The sequence below is a fragment of the Gopherus flavomarginatus genome, chromosome 1 (genome assembly GCF_025201925.1).
Source record: "Gopherus flavomarginatus isolate rGopFla2 chromosome 1, rGopFla2.mat.asm, whole genome shotgun sequence".
In the NCBI taxonomy this organism is placed as follows: Eukaryota; Metazoa; Chordata; order Testudines; family Testudinidae; genus Gopherus; species Gopherus flavomarginatus.
This window is the reverse complement of record NC_066617.1, coordinates 136,667,389-136,687,835: the sequence shown is the minus strand read 5'-3', so window position 1 is coordinate 136,687,835 and position 20,447 is coordinate 136,667,389. Positions and strand designations below refer to the sequence as shown.

Here is a 20,447-nt window from a genome sequence, read left to right as displayed (position 1 = left end):
ATCCCTGCTATAACAGCCCAGGCATCCCCCGATTCTGACCCTTCTCCCAGGTCTCCATGTTTTTGATTTACCTGTGAGATTTTGTCACCTGCCCCCACTGAACCTAGCTTAAGGTTTACTAAGTTAGCCAGTCTGTATCCAAATATGCTCTTCCCCTTCCTTGATAGGTGGCCCCCATCTCTGCTTAGCAGTCCTTCTTCTTGGAACAGCATCCCATGGTCAAGAAAACTGAAGCTTTCCTGGTGACACCATCCTTGCAGCCGGGCATTCAGCTCCAGGATGCACCTATCTCTGCCTGGGCTCTACCCTTGTCTGGAAGGATTGAAGAGAACACCACCTGCATTCCCAACTCCTTCACCCTTACTCCCAGAGCCCTGTAGTCACTCCTGATCTGCTTAGGGTCATATTTCACAGTATCATTAGTGCCGAGGTGGACAAGTAACCTGGGGTAGTTGTCAGAGAGTTGGATGATCTTTAACAGTCCCTTCATAACATCTCAGATACAGACCCTTGACAGGCAGCATACCTCTCAGGATGCCATGTCAGGCTGACAGATGGATGCCTCTGTCCTCCTCAGAAGTGAGTCACCAACCACCACTACTCTACATTTCCTTCCTGGGAGTGGTGGCTGCAATCTTCCCTGTCTTGAGGGGTACATGAATACTTCTCCTCCACTTTTGGGGGTGATCTTTCAACAGTCATTGCCAAGGCAACATAACAGGTTTTCATCACTATGAGGGATGCATTGGGAGTAGGGGTGGAGCACTGCCGGCAACCAAAAGTAACCAGCAGACAGTGTCAAGTAAATTCACTGGGCTGTTTGGCTCTACGATACATCCATTAAAGATTCTGAAGTGCTTTGAGATTTAACGATGAAAAGCTGTCTATACAAATAAGCATTATTATTAGGTAACATGTGAATGGCTGGCGTTTTGAGCCTCCTCTAGCTAATGCTTTCGCCTCTGTATTTTCAATATCATCTCAATCTGCTGATGTGACACAACGTGATGTGTTTGTGTTGGCGTTTTTTTCTTGGCACTGAAGTGTAGCCCTAAAGCTTTCATTTTGTTTATTAAAAAGTCAGGCTATGTAACCATCCAATCTCCAAACCTATAGGAGGAACTACAGTTTAGGCTCTGAGACTGGCCTTGTGGTTCAGTTGCGTATACTTTTGTTACTCAGTTTCATAGCTCTGGTGATGTTAGTCATTGCCTATTGTTTTTACATGATGTGCATAGAATGACCTCTAGTATTCTACTAATCATTGCCATGCTAGAATGTTTGTTTATTACTCACTACGTATCTGAAAACCACAGACCAGTTAAAACAGAAAAAGTCTGGGTTTGTGTGAAATTTCCTTTGAATCGCCAGGGCCTTTTAACTCTTAAAAACATGCAAGGAAGAAAGAAATGGCTGGTTATAATGAAAGGTAGGGTTAGGGTCAGGTTCCTCTACAATAGTGACTTTAATTACTACTCATGTGTGTTAGAGTATCTCTGTTATTAGACACTATTTATAGCTCAGTGCATCTGCTCCAGTATTGGATTATCTGCTGTGAACATTTCATGTACTAGGAATTGGGCAAGGAATTTTTTAATTAATTTATTCTGTGTCGTGGACAGGCAGGCCAAGAAACTATTGTTTTAACTTGTACTGGATTTTCTTCTGTAAAAGGGGCCAGCTAGATGTAGTGTAAACATGCTAGGTGACTGACCAGTTCATATAATGTCAGGGTATCACAAGAGGTCATTTAGTCCAACTCCCTGCTCAAACCAGGACCAATCCCCAGACGGATCTTTGCCCCAGATTGTCCCCTTAAGGATTGAACTCAAACCCCCGGCGTTAGCAGGCTAATGCTTAAGCCACTGAGCTATTTGCCTGAGAGCTGTATCTAAATTGAGATTTGTTGTGGGTGTGTTGTGAGAAAACCAATGAACAATGCAAGATAATGCACAACTATGTAAATCATTGTGGCAAGGTTTTGTGCATTGTTCATTGGTTTTCTTATATGCCCTTATATGCTTTGGAAAATTATACCCCTACATCCACACCGAGGGATCTAATAAGTAGCTTCATTCAGAAATCCTCCAAGCACTCAACAGCTCCTACTGAAGACAAAGGCTGTGGGATTTTTAAAGAAGCTTGGGAGTAGGCATCTAGTGTGCTTTGAAAATTCCAGCCAAAACACTTTTGAAAATCAAGTCATGGATTTTCAGGCCTAAATGTGAACTTGGGAGACTAACTTAAGGCAGCTGTTGGTTTTTTTTTAAGTGGCCTAAGTTTATGTGCCATAGATGTCATGGAGTAAAAATAAATTAGCACATAAGTACCATCAATCAGAGCAGATACCAAGACTTTGTGATTTCCATATATATAACCTACTGCTGATGTCAGATGTGCTAGCCCTAAGATGAGGGTAAAGGAAGACCGGAGAAACAGGCATAAATTAGTCCCTCATGCAAATTTTCTTGCCGCTCTATGAGGAAACTGACAACTTTTCTGTGTTTTAATGATGATTATGACAGCAGGATTTTTTCCATTGTACTAAAAAAAACCCCAGGAATTCTTTTCATTTTTCCTACTGGAGGTGTGGAAGAAGGACTCTTGGTTATCTTTCTGCCTTTGTCTATACAGAAAAATTGACCAGTATAGGTATTGCAAAATAAACTACAGTATTCTGCTTTAACTATTCTGGAATAGCTTTCCATGTAGATACTGTATTATGGAATCAAATTCACTTTTAATACACTCCACGTTATGAATAGAGCAATTATTCTGGAATAAAGCAATTTATTAAATAAAGGCCAACCCTCAAAGAGATCAGTACATCTCAGTACATTGAGAGAAGCTGAGGGACTGTTAGGGCAATACAATGCTCATAGAAATGGCCTTCATTATTGGTGTAGTCCTCTACTACTGATGACAATAGGAGTTTTGCCATTGATTTCAAATGGTAGCAGAAGCTATAGTAAAATATTCATAAAGCAAAAATGAAAACAATCACAAATGTCTTAGTTTTGGGTAGAGATGAGTGAATAATTTATTCATTTAATTTAGCGTCTGCTCCTGCTAGCTAACAGGTCACAAAAAAAAGTTATGATTTTCTCCAGTGTATCAACTATTTGAAGTCATTCTCTGAATAATTTTTGGGACTGATTCCCAGTCTCTGGATTGTTTGTGGGCAGTTTGTTCAGAATGTTTGACAGTCAAAATTCATGCAGTGTTGGATAGTTTTTATTGGATAGCTGGGTCACAGGATATCACTTCTGTTCCCTGACTGGATAAGTGTCACTCTGAGAATCAGGTTTCCAGTGCAGATACCAGCATTTACAAGGTCAAATTTCACTTATCATGACTGTTCTCTATTATTTACTTAAAATTCATTGTTTCCATGAACATTCCTGCCAGTCAACTCATTCACTTTAAAGTGCCTAAAGTGAAGAACAGACAGTTGAAAGTCAGAATCAACAAATATTAGTGAAAAATACACTAAAAAGTCAGGTAGGAGTCACAAACACAGCTTGAAGCTAATTCAGTTTTTATTCCAGCAAATATTAGTGGAAGTTTTTGCAGTGTATTCAAAAATCTCTAGTTTGGAGGTGTTGTTAGAAACTAAAAATGCCAGGCCTATTTAGCAAACAGTTATATTAGTAGCCAGACATCTCCTGTTCACTTAGGTCACAATCCTGTGCCAACTGAAGTTAATGACAATGTTCCCACTGACTTCAGTGGTTCAGAATCAGGTATCTGGTTTCTCAAGAACCTCCCAAGGGATTCATTTGGTAGTTCCAGTTGTACACTCCTTATATAGAAGTCATTGGCTCATCTCTAAGCTCCCACTCTGCAGGGTTTTACAGTTTGTGCTCAGTGTATTGTCGTACTTTAAATAACCCTGAATACAGAATAGCAATCAACATGTGTCGCAAGTATTCTAGACACATTTGGCATGTTTAAACACAAGTTTTCATTTCCTTTGTCTTCATGCAGCTACTACATAATGTATTTTGGATGATTATTTATGGTAATGTTGCTCTTAGCCCCATCGCATGACATGTCCAATTACCTCTTTATTTCATTTGTAAGAGAATAATGGATTTTTATATCTCAGCATGTTTATCATTGTGCCAGTTATCTTTTATGGGGTCACTCCATAGTTCTTAGAGTTAACAGATTATTGTGCCTTACTAAAATCACGTATGCCTTGCTATTGCAGCTGCACCTCAAAAGGAAAGCAAACAGCGAGATCTCCACAGCACAGCATCTGTAAGAGGATGGATTGTTCAGTGAGCTGGTGGCTTGAAAGGTGGTTTTTGCTGTTATAGTGTATGGATACTTTCTATCATCATATATCAGAGGGGTAGCCGTGTTAGACTGGATCTGTAAAAGCAGCAAAGAGTCCTGTGGCACCTTATAGGCTAACAGACGTATTGAAGCATGAGCTTTCGTGGGTGAATACCCACTTCTTCAGATGCATGATACTTTCTGTGTGCTTGTTTTTCCAATATTCTTAAAAAGTTGTCTATTTCTGTATGAGATTCAAACATATGGGCTCCTTGTCTCTGTGTATCAGTTTGCTGTGTGTACTATTGTTACCTGATCTTTGTAAAGATTCTCTAACATGACAAGCCTAGTGGAGTGCTAGCACTTAAGCAGGAGGATACAAAACAAAGCAAAAAGAGATGATATTGTTACTGTGTAAGGCACTTGTTAGACCCAGTCTGGATTACAGTGCTCAGTAAAGGTCACCCTGATGTGAGAAAGACATTGTGGCTTGTGTCAGAGGGTGCAACGTTGGGCAACAAAGAAGACAGCAGTTCTAAAAATAAAATTCAAGTTATGAGGAAAGCCTATAGTGAAGTTGTACTTATTCTTCTTGGAAAAGAGCACAGTTTGTGGTGAGCCACTTGAGGTTTTCCAAAATATTAAAGGGTGAACAATGGACCTGAAAGAGCTACATTTATCACCCCATCAAACAAATTTTAAAAATCTTAGGAGACTCATGCTAAAAATGAGCAGACTAGAGGAGTTAGCAGCTCATGGGTAATGCAACTATCGAAAAAGTTATGAGGGCAACGAATAAAGACAAATTTTGTGCCAAATTTCCAAAATGGCATGTGCTAAATGGCACATGCACTTCTGCATGTGCTCAGCTTGTGCGCACACAAGCTGTGCTCAGAGATGGTTTTGGGATGGAAAATTGGGGTTTGCTTCGTATGCATTGGAGTTGCACACAATTTTGGAGCACACAAAGGCACACATGCAATTTTGTGCATACGCTTGTGAAAATCTGTCCCAGTCAGTTGAATAAAATCCCAGAGTACATTTGTTCCTGGAGAGAGGGGTTTGATGGATACAGTGAAAACTCAGAAAACAGAGATTAAGAAAAATATAAAAGGCAGACATCCCAATCTGAGATATGCCCGCTCAGCATACGAAAATAAATAGAATTCACCTTATAATAGGGTGTGTCTCGATAATGTCGATTTTGGTTGCAGACAGCTACGTTATTGCCTCCAAATGGAAGTAAAAGGTATCCATTGCATGCATCTGGGACTTATAATAATGTGATAAAAAATGTGTTCAAGTAGGCAATTGTTGTCCAAGACATGAACATTTGGAAGTTGTTTCTGAAACCAAACCACAACCCTACACAAAAATCCAGGAGATGGCATTCTTCTTTGCATACTAATACAAATGTACTCGGCCTGTCATGTTTAATCCACAATGGCTTTTAGTACTTAAGTCACAGGTGTAATGACTGCAGCTGTTTGGCTAAGATCAAGTGTACTCTCAGTTCAATATCTTATCTGTCCTTTATGTATTCTGAACTGGCAGGAAGATGACCTGGATGATCTTAACAGGATCTTTTCCATCTCTATATTGTATTATCTTCAGAATATACTGTCTTGTGATTTAATAGTTTTTTTTTTAAATAACCTTTGTTCTTACATTTAGTTTCACCTTCCATGCTATGGTATTATTTTTGCTGCTGAAGGAATCTGGGAAAGAATTGGCAGCTACTGCTTTCAGAAATTGGATCTGCATAAACTGTTGCCCAGGGGATAATTCCTTGGTGAGCTAACCATGGGCCGTTGGAACATCAAGCCCCTAATTTCTGCATTAACCTGCACTTGCTGCTGGTAAATCTGCAGTTTCTCATGTTGATTTGTGTACATGGTTAGAAAAGAAATGCCTGCACATCAAACTGAAAATCACAGCAGCACTACAAACAAGCTAAACATACAGCATAACAAGTAGATAGGATAGGATAGTATTGGCATGAATAGACCCAGATATCATCACTACACCAGTACTAATTAGTACTTCAAAAGGTTCTTTCTCATTCATATTTTTTTACCCCTGCCCAAAGAATTTCCAACTGTGCTAAGCAATTTTTCAATTAATAATGCATTGGACCTGAATACTCCACTTTCTCTGACTCAGCCATTTTCCTTCTCGTTTATTTAGCTGACTTACAACTTGTAATTTCCACATATTTCTTGGCAGCTGGAGTACACTGAATGCTGCCACTGTCCCTGGCTGAGGACTGAGTGGTACCCTTCATTTGCTCACTGGGAGCCACTTTATCCCTCCCAGTGCAGAGGGAGAGGGATGGCTGCCTTTGTAAATTTCCACCTCCATATGTATAGTTTCTTTTGAAATTGTACAACAACCAGCTTTCCTGTCCCTCCACCCCACCCCACCCCACCCCACCCCAACCTCTTTTGCAGTAAAGAGTCAGCTGTTTATATTCCCCTTCCTGGCTTTTCTTTCATTCTGTGTGTTATTCTCATTCATACTGCTGTGCGGTAATATGAAGGCAAGGAACTCTTGGTTTTACTCACACAAGCAAGTAGGGGAAATAATTCAAGGCATGCAGCTTCAGATTCAGAGAAATTGCTGAGGCTATTCACACACCCTGTGCTCTGCCAAAAACTCCCCCTCCCTCCCCCAAGCCTGTGTAGAGGTTCACAGAGTTCATCTAACTGTGTTCGCTTGTTTGTTTCCACATTTTGTGTGCCTGTGCACTTCCTGTTTTAGACCAGTAATGGAGGGAAAAAACAAAATATCATGAGAGAGGCTATTCTAGTGGATGAAACCAGAAAGCATGCAGCTCAAACTATAGGCCAAAGGTGTTACTAAGTTTCTGAACCAAATATTAACCATGCTCCCAAACCAATTGCTAATCATATAGGACTCTTTCCTGGAGTGCTGCGTACATTGTAACTACACTCCTTATTTTCTGCTCTTTTAAGCCTCATTTTTCAAGAGGAGGGGGTCTACTAAGAATTTTTTCCCCACCATATAAAATAAATCACTATGAATCTTTTTTCAGTCTTATTTTGCCATCTCCTGAGGAGAGGAAGGTCCCTTTAAACTTCATCACTGTTTTTACAGAAAACAAAGAAATTTGGGGTTTTTTTCCAATTCCTTCTGAACCAGAGTCATCTGTGCCTTTTTCCATAATGGCCCTTCAACTTGGCCACTTGGTTGTTTTGTGTGTGATATGGGCGTATTCCCACTTGGAACTGGACTTGATAACCAAGTCATTTCACATCATGAAATTTATGGTTTACAGCTGGGAAAACTGAGCTGCAGAGAGATTAAATTACTTGATTTAAGTGAATTCACTATTATTATATATATCCCAGCAAAAAAAGGGATTGGTGCTGTACAGAAGAAACAATGCAGTCCCGGCCTTGTCAGCTTAAATTTGAAAAAGATGAATAAATGAGACATCACAAAATGCAACACAATTTTAATTTACATTACCCATCATAAAAGACAAAAAGCACCTTGAACATAGAGGCTCCAACACATTTAACTCAAACTAAGGTGGTATGTTACAGAGCTGAACTTCAGGAGGCTCAGTACAAAATCATTGTGGCCCACGATGAGTGCCACAACTCCAAAATAATCTGTGAAGGGGGTCTTGATAGATATAGATGGACCCTAGCAATAATTATTGAGATCACCATTCATGTGGACTTTGTTTTCTCTCCACTGGAGTAGTTCTTGGCACGTCAGACAGAAGGAGATGCTTAAACACAGCAACAGCAGTAGCAACAAAAAGGAGTGCTCTTGTATTAAATTATCTGGAAAAAAACAATGATCATCCTTTTCTTCTTTGTATTCCTTTGTTTGGCTGCCAGATACCACAGGAAAGAAAATAGCAGGTTTTGCTGCGCATGGTGTGACAAAGTTCCTCCTCTACCTTGGTGGGTCCTGCACTTACTTGGCAGATTTGCTCACCTCAGTGATCTTCCCCACAGTCTGGGTCAACTTCTCCTGTGTCTGATCAGGAGTTGGGAGGTTTGGGGGGAACCCGGGCCCGCCCTCTACTTCAGGTTCCAACCCACGGCCCTGTGGATTGCAGCTGTCTATACTGCCTCCTGTAACAGCTGCATGACAGCTACAACTCCCTGGGCTACTTCCCCATGGCCTCCTCTAAACACCTCTTTATCCTCACCACAGGATCTTCCTCCTGGTGTCTGATAACGCTTGTACTCTTCAGTCCTCCAGCAGCACTCTCCCTCTCCCTCTCCCTCTCCCTTTCCCTTTCCCTTTCCCTTTCCCTTTCAACTCCTTGCACCTCTTGCTCCCAGCTCCTCACACACTTCCTTTCCTCTGGCTCCCCCCTCCCTCACTGGAGTGAGCTCCTTTTTAAACCCAGGTGCCCTGATTAGCCTGCCTTGATTGGCTGCAGGTGTTATAATCAGTCTGTCTGCCTTAATTGGTTCTAGCAGGTTCCTGATTACTCTAGTGCAGCCCCTGCTCTGGTCACTCAGGGAACAGAAACTTGCTTCTCCTGTGGCCAGTAGCTCTCCCTTCTATTGCTCTGCTGTAGAGGAAGGAGGGAGAGGGCTGCTGCTGCTGTTCCTGCTGAGCACTGGGCCCTCGCTGCTGCTGCTGTTTCTGCTGCTGTTCTTGCTCCTGCTGCTCCCCTGGCTGGGCTAGACACCACCACCCACCCCTTTCTCTGCTGTCTGTTTGCTGGCTGGCTAGTGGTTCCCCCTCACCTCAGTTACTGCTGTTACTCCACCTACAGCCCCTTGGGGTGCAGGGGGGGCTGCTGGCCTGCTTCCCGAAGAGGAGGGGAGTGAGGGACCCCAGCTCTTGTTGCTGAGGATACCATCTGAGCAGGGTCCTTCCTGCCTGGACACCAGATCAACACCACCTGGAGCTGCTGGGGCTACTGTGGCTGTTACTGGGAAGCTGTTGGTGCCCCGAGGAGCAGGAGGAGAAGAAGGAGAAGAGGACCGCTCACTGCTGGGTGACTGCGTGAAGACCACTGTGGAGGGGGCATTTCTGGACTGAGTATTTTTCGAACTGTGCTCTTGTGGTGGGGGTTTGGACTGTGTCTGTTGGGACACCGGAGGTGTGGCATAGAGCCTGCCCCTAGTCCATCCGTGTTCCCCTTTGCCCCACCACCATTGTTACCCCCTCCACCACCCCCGCTGACTGTTTTCCTTCTGCTTTGGACTCCTGCCTCTGAGACTGAGCTGTTCGCCTTGCTCACCACGCCCACTTCTACCATTTGAGCCTGCAGCAGCAGCAGCCAACCATTGACTTTTTACACAAGTTCCTGTGGGTGCACCCCCTCCCCGCACCCTGGACTGGCCCCTTTCCTTTGCCTTATTTGTCTCCCCCCCTGCATTTCCCCCTGCGGCCCTGATCGTCCTGTGTCAGCCCTGCAGCTAACCCCATGGTTCTTCCACCCCATTCCCAGTTCACCCTTTTTTCCTACCCCCCCACCCTGTGATTCCCCAGCCTTGATTGTCCCCTCCCCTCATGCGCCCATACCCCCTCCCATGCGCTTGTGCCCTTCCCCCGTTTGAGTTTGCTGTTGTTCCCTGCACCCTCCCTATGCCGTTATCCCCCGATCCCCTAGTGCAGCTAGAGGAGTCGGAATTCCCCTCTGAGTCGGTGACCTGACACCCTCCCACCCCTAGGCCCTTAGTTGCTCCCCATGCCCCTTTAGCCTTCCCTTTCTGGCACCCTCCTCCCCTGCCTGCAGCCTAGTGGGGAGGGATGGTCGCCTCCTCTCCCTCCCCTCCCCTCGCTATTTGTCCCCCTCCCCGCTCTCGTTATGGCGGGGGACACAGCGGGGGAGACCCCTCGTGATGCTCCCACTGCCCCTACTCCACCTGCCCCCGTGTCCCCTGTGCAAGCCTCTACCTTGGCCGCCGCTGCCGATCCACCTATCACTGCCCCTACTGGGGCACCGGCGGCGGTAAGTACCGGGGAGACCTCCGCTGCTGCCACGTCCCTCACCCCTTCCGATTCGGGGGGAGCCCGTCCAGCCGGTGAAAAAGGTCTGGGTGGGAAGAAGGGTAAGGGCCCCGCTAAAAAGGCCAGGCCCTCCATGGCAGATACTGCCTCCGCTGCCGCAGCCCCGCTACCGGCCACGGCGCCCCTCCCCGCTGCTCCCTCCACCAGCTCCGCGAGTGTCCCTCCCCCGGTCCCCAAGGCGTACGCCCAGGTGTCAGTGGCCCCCCTGCCTGCTGCTGCTCTTCCGACTGCCGCTTCTGCTACCATCTATGGCGGCCGGGGCCCTTCCCCACCTTGACCAGGAAGCGCGGCATCCGTTGCCTCCTGGTGCCCGCCTCGCCCCATGTGGAGACCTACGTGCAGGCGTTGGCGAGGGTGGTGGGGCCCACGGCCATCGTGGCGGCCTCCAAAATGTACGGGAGGGTGGTCTTCCTCCTGGCATCGGAGGCCACCACCCAGGAGGCGGTAGAGATGGATCTGGTGGTGGGAGGCATGTTTGTCCTCCTGGAGCCATTGGAAGACCTCGGGGTCCGCTCGATCCTGACCTCCATCCCTCCCTTCCTGCCCAATGCCACCCTGCTGCCCGCCCTTTCTGCCCTGGGACGCCCCATATCTGTCATCAGCCCTCTCCCCTTGGGCTGCAGGGACCCCGCCCTCCATCATGTCCTCTCATTCCGCCAGCAAGTGCAGCTTCAACTTCTGCCGGCGGCATGTGGCAGAGAGGCGCTCAAGGGGTCCTTTCTGGTCCCCTACCAGGGAGCCTACTACCGGGTGCATTATTCAATGGGGGAGGCCCAGTGCTACCTCTGCCGGGCAATGGGGCACGTCTGGAGGGACCACCCCTTGGCCCGGCATGGAGAAGCGTCCGGGACCCCCGAGCCCCGGCAAGGCGCCGGCCCTGTCACCACCGATACCCCTGGCTGCCTGGCACCCGAAGCTGCCCCTCTTCCTTCTCTGTCCACCACTGTGGAGGAGGGTGTGACGGAGATACCACCAGGCGTGAGAGAGGGCTCACCCCAGGGGGAGTCCTCCCTCACGCCTGCTACCCCACCATTGCCTCCCCAAGTCCCTGAGTTATTGCCCTTGCCCCCCGACCCGACCCGTGTTAGCCAGCCCCCGGATGATGCCATGGAGGGCTAGTCCTTAGTGCAGGGGAAGCGGGGCAAGCGGAAGGCTCAGGCCCCATTACGTCCTTTAGATTTGGAAAACCCCCCGGAAGAGCAGGAAGGGGGGCACCGATGACGAGCTTTCTGCCTTGCCCCCTGATAACTCCTGTTCTGTGGTGCTGGCTGGGGACACCGTGGCAGCACCGGAAGGTGACACCGCCCCTCCTCCAGGGTCCCTTCCAGTGGAAGCCCCCAAGGGAGCCTCTCTCGCCCCCTTCCCACCTGAAGCCCCTGCGAGCGCCGAGGTGGGAGTCGCCTCGGGTGCTGGCAGGGAGGGCCCTGGGGTGATGGACGGTGATCTCCCTTCCATCTACGAGGAGATCGAGGCCCTGGGTCTGACCCTGGTCACACAGGGGGAGGACGACCCTCTGCCAGCGGGCCTTGATCTGGGTGAGCTCACCCCTGTCCCCTTGTCCCCGTGTTCCCTTCCCCTAACCACTGCTTCTGCTCCCGCCTCTGAGGGTCCCCTGGAATCTTCCATCAGCCCTGCTGCAGGTGGCAACCTGCTGACAGCTGCCGAGCCCATTGAGGTGGCGGCCAGTGCCCCGCTGCCAGGACCTGGTTCCCAGGGGGTGTCCCTCTTGGGTGTGGAGCACCCAACCTCCTTCCTGGGCTGGGACGCCATTGATGATCATCCATCTCCTGCTGCTGGGGCTACCGCCCAAACCATAGTGGCTGAGGCTGGCATCGTTGGGGGTCTGCTTCCCACTCCCCAGATCTCTGAGCCTAACCAGGAGGGGCCACCTTCCAGCGGCCCAACTATTGACGCTCAGGATCCTACTTCTGCCCCCCTCCCCGGTTCCCTTCCTGATCCCCACCCTAGTCCTGTCCCCTACCCTATTCCTGATGTCATCCCTGTCTTTGTCCCCTCCACCTCGCGTGATGCCAGTGCCGCCCCTGGGGATACTCCCCAGGGAGCGGTTTTAGTTGTTTTTCCCCGTCCCGACCCATTGGGGGCGACTGTTTTCCTTACGCCGCCCCCTGTTGAACTGGGGAGCGGGGCAGGTCACATGGCGTCAGCCCATCGGACGCCACGTTGGGGGTCTGCCCCCTGCCTGCCACCTCGGTAGGCCATGGGGCTGTGGCGGGGGCCCCACTGGGGGACAGTCATAGATCAATGACCCCACCCCCCCCATGCGCTGAGGGAGGAGCTGCGGGAGTTCCTTGAGGACGCCTGTGGCTCCCGTAACAAAGTTCAGCTTGCGCTCCAGCGGTGGGGGAATTTCCATCAGATAGTCCGGGCCGCGCGGGCCCTCATGGGGGAGGATAAGAGGACCAGGAAGCAGGCCACCGCGGCCTACCAGCGGGTCCGCCTCTTCTGCGACTCCTTACTCACCTAAGGGTTAGGTCACAGATTGCTGCGCGGCCGACGGAGGCCGTGTATGTGTCTGCTGGCAAGGATCCCCCCCAGCCCTCCTCTTGGCACCGATCATCTTTGCCATGTTAAACACCCAGGGCTGTAGGATGGGTCTCCGCAGGAGCCAGGTGCTCCCCTTCGTTCGGGAAGGGGGTACTCTGTGGTTTTCCTGCAGGAGACCCATACGGATCCGGCCACTGAAGCTCGCTGGTGGCTGGAGTCGGGGGGATGGGATCTAATTTAGCCACCTCTCGGTTCGCACGGCTGGAGTGGTGACCCTGTTATCCCCCAACCTACGGCCCAAGGTGCTGGGGGTCGCCGAGGCTCCGCCAGGTCACCTGCTGCACCTCCAGGTCCACATGGAGGGGCTTCTGGTTAATCTCATCAATGTTTACGCCCTGACATCGGGCCCGGAGAGGTTGCGTTTTTATCAGCAGGCGTCCGCCTTCCTTGGCTCCCTGGATCCTCATGAGTGCTTGGTCCTGGGAGAGGACTTTAACACCACCTTCGAGGAACGGGACCACTTGTGGACCAAGCAGTGCCCGGCCGCCACGGACATCCTCCGGGAGATCGTCGAATGCCACTCCCTGGTGGACGTCTGGCACGACCACCACCCAGACAACATCTAGACGTTCACCTTCGTCCAGGTGGAGGCCCATCGGTCGCGCCACTCCCAGCTGGATCGTATTTACCTGTCACGTTTCCATCTTTCACGGGCTCACTCCTCCAGTGTTCGGCCGGCCCCCTTTTCAGATCACCACCTTGCCACCGTGATGGCCTCTCTCTGCATGGAGAGGCCAGGGCCGACCTATTGGCACTTTAATAATAGTTTGTTGGAGGATGCGGACTTCATGGCATCCTTCCGGGAGTTCTGGCTGGCCTGGCGAGGGCAGAGGCGCGCCTTTTCTTCGGCGCGGCGATGGTGGGATCTGGGGAAGGTGCGCGCCCGGCTCTTCTGCTGTGACTACACCTGGGGCGCCAGCCGACAGAGGGATGCGGCGATAGGGCAGTTGAAGCGGGAGGTCTTGGAGCTGGAGAGGCGTCTGGCCGCCAGCCTCGAGGATCCATCCCTCTGCGGAGCGTGCCGGGAGAAGCGGGAGGAGCTCTGGGCCCTCAAAGACCATCGGGCAAGGGGTGTTTTTGTTCGATCCCGCATCCACCTCCTTCGGGAGATGGATTGTGGCTCCCGCTTCTTCTAAGCCCTGGAGAAAAGGAGGGGGGCAAAGAAGCACATCACCTGCATCTTGGCGGAGGACGGCACCCCCCTCATGGATCCGGCGGAGATGTGCGAGATGGCCAGAGCCTTCTACGCCATTCTTTTCTCCCCGGATCCGACTGATCCTAACACTTGCAGAGTGCTCTGGGATGAACTCCCGCCGGTCAGCACGGGCGCCCGGGACCGGCTAGAGCTGCCTCTCACTCTGGCCGAGTTCTCGGAAGCCCTCCGTCGCATGCCCACCAATAAATCTCCAGGCTTGGACGGGCTGATCGTGGAGTTCTACCGCGTGTTCTGGGACGTCCTCGGCCCAGACCTGGTCACCATCTGGGACGTGTCTTTGCAGAACGGGGTCCTCCCTCTCTCGTGCAGGCGAGCTGTGCTCGCCTTATTGCCGAAGGGGAGGACCTCCGTGACTTACGGAATTGGCGTCCCATCTCGCTCCTCAGCACGGACTACAAAATCGTTGCGAAGGCCATCTCGATGTGGCTAGGGTCTGTGCTGGCGGATGTCGTCCATCCAGACCAGACCTACACCATCCCGGGCTGCACCATCTTTGATAACTTGTATCTGGTCCGGGACCTTCTGGAATTAGGGTGTAGGGATGGTCTGTCGTTCGCCCTCTTGTCCCTGGATCAGGAGAAGGCATTCGACAGGGTGGATCACGGGTATCTCCTGGGCACTCTGCGAGCGTTTGGCTTCGGACCTCAGTTTGTGGGTTTTCTCCGGGTGCTGTACGCTTCTGAGGAGTGTCTGGTCAGGCTCAACTGGACCCTGACCGAGCCGGTCAGCTTCGGGCGGGGAGTGCGGCAGGGGTGCCCCCTCTCGAGCCAGCTGTACACTCTGGTGATTGAGCCCTTCCTCTCTCTCCTCCACAAGAGGTTGACAGGGTTGGTGCTTCGGGAGCTGGAGCTGCGGCTGGTCCTGTTGGCGTACGCTGACGATGCGCTCCTCGTGGTCCAGGACCCGGGAGACTTGGCGTGGGTGGAGGCTTGCCAGGCTGTGTACTCGGCGGCCTCCTCCGCCCGGGTCAACTGGGTCAAGAGCTCTGGCCTGGTGGTCGGGGACGGGTGGCAGGCAAGCTCCCTCCCACTCATGCTTCAGGCCATCCGGTGGAGCACAGGTCCGCTGCTCTATCTCGGCGTTTACCTTTTTGCCACACATCCGTCTCCGCCGGAGAACTGGCACGGTTTGGAGGGCAGGGTGACGGAGCAGCTCCGGAAATGGACAGGACTACTCCGGTGCCTCTCCCTTCGGGGGAGGGCACTGCTGCTTAATCAACTGGTCCTGTCCATGCTCTGGTACTGGCTCAACACCCTGGTCCTGGCCCCGGATTTCCTGGCCAACCTCCAGAAGGCGATTCTGGAGTTCTTTTGGCCAGGGATGCACTGGGTTTCTGCAGGGGTCCTCCACCTGCCCCTGGAGGAGGAGGGGCAGGGCCTGAAGTGCCTACGCACTCAGGTCCATGTCTTCCACCTCCAGGCCCTGCAGAGGCTCCTGTATGGTGCAAGTAGTCTGGCATGGAGCGTATTGGCGCACGCCTTCCTCCGCCACTTCTGAGGGCTCCGATACAACCGGCAGCTCTTTTACCTCCATCTGAGAGGTCTTCAGCGAGACCTCTCCGGGCTGCCAGTCTTCTACCAAGACCTCCTCCGGAACTGGAAGCTCTTTTCAACGACCAAGTCCGTGGCGGCCACAGTGGGGGCTGACCTCCTCGCGGAGCCCCTGCTACACAATCCCCAGCTTCGTGAGCAGGTGGCAGAGTCCCCCGCGGTGCGCCAGAGGCTGGTCTTGGCGGGAGTCACCAGGGTCGGAGACCTCCTGGACTACGACTGGGGAGACTGGCTGGATCCCCTGATGCTCGCTCAGCGCATGGAGCTCTCCAGACCTCATACTCCCCAGCGCATACTTCAGGAGGTGAAGGCCGCTTTACTGCCTGCTGCTCGGGCTTACCTCGACTGGGTCCTGCGAGAGGGCACGCCCCCCCACCCTCCAACCCAGGCCCCGTGGACATTTTTATCGGGCCCCTGCCCCGTGGACCCAATCGGCCCCCTCACCCTTTCACTGCCAGCCGGCTGCACGATCTGCAGCTGGTTCTGTTCCAGGCTGCACCACGGAAACATCTGTACATGCTCATGCTCCACACCCTTCACTACCTCACCCTCGCGTCCCGCCCCGATACAAAATGGCGGGACCTCCTGCCACCTCTCGAGGGTGAGCAGCCCCGGTGGGCCAGCTTGTACTCTGCCCTGGTCCCGAGGCCTGCCGGGGATGTCAGTTGGCAGCTTCTTCACGGGGCCGTGAGCACAAGCATGTACTTGGCGCGGTTCACCCCTGTCCCTAACACCTGTCAGTTCTGTGGCCAGAAGAAGACCTTGGCGCACATTTATCTGGAGTGTCCCAGGTTGCAGCCCCTGTTCCGGCTCCTCTTGAATATCTTATTGCTTTTTTGGTTGCACTTTTCCTCTCACCCCGCTCCCCATCCATGGCCCCACGAAGTCACGGGATCTCCTTATCAACCTCCTCTTAGCCCTGGCCAAACTAGCCATCTACAACACCAGGGAGAGAAGGTTGGCCAACGGGATTTCCTGCAACTGTAGGGCCTATTTCTATTCCTCTGTCTGTTCACGCACCCGGGCAGAGTTCCTCTGGGCGGCGTCTACTGGCTCCCTTGATGCCTTCGAGGAGCAGTGGGCATTGTCCAGGGTTCTCTGCTCAGTGTCCCCATCAGGTTCCCTTCGTTTAGCCCTATGACCTCACTCCCGATCCTGTTTTTTCATTAGTTGTCCTACGTAATTACTTGGTGTCCCAGACCTGTGGGTCCTCCGCTTAGGCTGGGGCGAGGTCCTTTAGAAGTGGGTGGGCTTTGCCCGCCCACCCCTGCTGGATACCAATAGGACCAGACTCCTGTACCCCATTGGCCTGGGTCTGTCACAATGGCAAACTTATAAAGGCAGAGGGAAAACAAATCTTAGGCAAATAACTCAAAGCAAAGAACTAGAGAAAGGGGGAAGGTGGAGTGGATGACCACTGATAAATCTTCAGATGTTGCTGAATCTTCAGCTGTTATCACAGTGGGTCTCCCTTGAAAATTTTCTCCCACCGATGTAAGTGCCATGTTATACTGACATAGTAACACCAGCTCCCCCAGCAGCATTGAGCTATGGGCTATGTACATAAGTTGAAGGACCATGAGTGTTGACATTGTGTTACTTATGTCAACTCTACCAGTCCTCCAGCTCCTGTCCCACAATGCCTGATGCTGATGCTCTGGTCACAATTGTTAGCGCCGCTGCCCAGGCGTCACATCAAAAGCCCTACCTTCAAAATCCATGAGAATTTTTGAAATGCCTTTTGCTGGTTGTCCAGCTGAGCAACCCACACCCAGGAGCTCTCCGTTGTTTTATGCAACTGCCCAGCTGACCACACTGCCTACACATGCCTGGAGTAGACAGGAGATATCGGAGCTCTGGGTCTGTGGGGAGAAGAGGCTGTGCAGACACAACTATGAACCTGCCTTAGAAACATGGACATCTACAAGCCAATTGCTTGGGCGTTGCAGGAGAAGGGGTACAACCGGGACCAGCAGCAGTGCCACAGGAAAGCTAAGGAGCTGAGTCATGCAGGGGTGATGAGTTGTATGGGCCCATGGTGCCCGGGCTCTAGCAATATTCAGGGCCCATGGGCCCAGTTCCACCAATGTCTGGGGCCAGGTCTCTCCCCTGGCCCCGCCTGCCACCCCCAAGTGCCTCCCCTGAGTGTCCCCCAGGCCCCACTTGCTGCTCTTGCTCACCTCCCCTGGGCCCAGAGCCTGCAGCTCATGCTGACTCTGCTATGCCAGCTCCCGGCATCAACTGCTGCCACAGGGTCCTAGTGCCCCCATTCTCTAGTGCCAGGCAGGCTGCCCTTTCCCCTGCCCTTCCGCCTTGGACCCTTCCCTTTTCCGGCGGGACCCTCCACCAGTACAGGGGGTCCTCCCACCCGCAGTCACTGCTCCTGCTCCATGCTGGGCAAGGGGCAGCCCCGTCCCTCACCTCCAGTGAGGCTACAGTGAGGGGCAGCAGCAGGGGAGGAGGCGCACATGTGATGGAAGCCCCCCCCCCAGCACCCACCACAGGGGAGGCGAGGGGGCTTCCTGGACCTGCGATGGGCCCTAGGAGCACGTGCAGTGACAGTGGTGAGAGAGGCCCCTCCCCCCAGAGCTCGCTGCTGTTGGCGGGGAGAGGGCTGAGGGAAGTCCTCCTCTCTGGCCCCAGACCCCAGGGCAGGCTGCCTGCACCCCAAACTCCTCATGCCCAGCCCTGTTCCACCCCAGAGCCCGCACCCCCAGCCAGAGCCTTCATCCCCCCTGCACTCCAACCCTCTGCCTCAGCCCTGAGCCTCTCCAACACCCCAAACCCCTCAGCCCCCCACACCCTAGCCCTCTGCCCCAGCCCTGAGCCCCCCTCACATCATGAACCCCTCATCCCCAGTCTCACCCCACAGTCCTCACCCCGCACCCCCTCCTATCCCCAAACTCCCTCCCAGAGCTTGCACCCAGTTCTCCTTACCATACACCCCCTCCCATCCCCAAACTCCATCCCAGAGCCTTCATCCCCACCCCCTCCTGAATACCCACCCCCTGCCCCAGCCTGGAGCCCACACCCAAAGTCCAAGAGCCTGCACCTTCACCCGCTTCCCACACACCCTCTCCTGTCCCCACACTCCCTCCTAGACCCTACACCTCAGCCCTCCGCACTCCCTCCCAGAGCCTGCACCCCTCACCCCCTCCTGCACCTCCACCCCTGCCCCAGCCCAGAGCCTGCACCCAGCACTCAAACTCCATCCCAGAGAGACTCCCTCCCCAACCCCAACTCCTTCCCAGAGCCTTAGGCAGGTAGGGGAAGGGAGTTTGGGGGGGGGCAGAGTTTGGGGGGCGGGTTCTGGGCACCACCAAAATTTCTACAAACCTGCCACCCCTGGCGGCAGGCATATCAGAAGGCCAGGGAGCCCAACAATCCATCAGGAGCTGAGCAGCAGACCTACCACTTTTACAAAGAACTGCGTGCCATATTTGGCGTATTGATGTATTTTACCTATCGAGACCCCCACACGCTACCATGGATACCTCCAAGGAGCCCAAGTCACAGGTCCCTGCCATGAACAGAGAGGAGGAAGCAGTGGATGAGGACAAGGAGAAGGAGTATGGGAGACAGACAGTGGGGATGGGGAGTCTAGCTGTGCCATCATCCAGGACTTGTTTTTGACTCCACTCTAGTCCAGCCAGTCCCTGCAGTTGAGCACGGGTGAGCCCCAGGCAGGGGAAGGAAACTAGGGTGAGTATGTAAATAAATTTCTCATTTACAGCAATAGTGCTTCCAACTTAGCAGGACACAGCTACTGAATTTTCATTAATTTACTCATACTTGTACGACAAAGAGAGGTAGAATTCCTGTCTGCTTTTCATTCCTCTCTAGAGTTAGGCAGAGGGGGTGTTGCCAGCAGTTTGTTTGTGTACACAGGCATGTTCCTTGAAGCCTCCTGAGAGATCTCAAGGAAACTTCCATGGAGGTGCTCTGCAATCCACTCCCGGAGGCTTCTAGGGATGGCAGCTTTTTTTCTTCCTCCGTAATATATCACTTGTCCATGCCATTTGGTGATAACTTTGGCAGACACCATTGCCTTAAACAGGCTAGCGGCATACGGGCTCAGGCAACTTCAGGACACCAGCAGCAGCTGTGCTCTGTCTGCCTTTGTTACCTGCAGGAGTGAGATATCAGCTAAAACCACTATCACCCATAGCAAATATCACCACTATTCAGTGCCGTTATCTATAATCATGGTCTCATGCAACCAAGCAAGTCTCTCTTCATTTCCCCGACCACTAGTAGGTAATACCATGACTGGTGCTATTAGTGGCACCATGAAAATCACTCTAAAGCAGAAGAGCCAATAAGCATGTCTTGTTTAACACTTTAGGGGAACAAGGGAAGGGGAGAATTTCTCAATCTTAAGTTTTGCTTTCTGTACATATTATATGGACTATGGTACCTTTGGATGTTTTATCTGCAGCTGGGACCGTTGCAGACTTGAGGGGTCCCCCCTCCACACCAGTGGAATAACGGACCCTGATAAAGAGGAGAAAAAAGAGGCCTCGGGAAGACATGTTCTGCAAGGTCCTGCAAGTCAGTGCTGCATCAGACCTTGAACAGAAGGCTGCAAGTGAACACTGCAAACTGTATGACAAGGAAAGAGTTGACAGGAGAAAGGCACAGGAACAGGAGAGGGAGATGCACGAGGACATAATGGAGCTTCTCCATCAGCAAACGAGTCTTGTGGACCTCCAGGTTCAACAATAAGGGGCACGACTCCCATTGATGTCAGTGGAGAACTGCAGCATAGCACCTCCATACACTCCACCCACCCTAGCATTCCACATGGTCTCAGGGCCAGTATG

At 51.8% G+C, this 20,447-nt stretch overlaps 1 protein-coding gene across 1 annotated transcript in view; it reads left to right on the top strand.

The window, feature by feature from the left end:
• Nucleotides 1–4,307, top strand: part of LOC127057265 (potassium voltage-gated channel subfamily KQT member 1-like) — an 816,867-nt gene extending 812,560 nt beyond the window's left edge. Inside the window, 1 exon segment of the mRNA XM_050966175.1 lies at nt 4,214–4,307. Coding sequence (XP_050822132.1) covers nt 4,214–4,267 — 54 coding nt within the window. The 3' untranslated portion in view covers nt 4,268–4,307.
• Nucleotides 4,308–20,447: the final 16,140 nt, after the last annotated feature.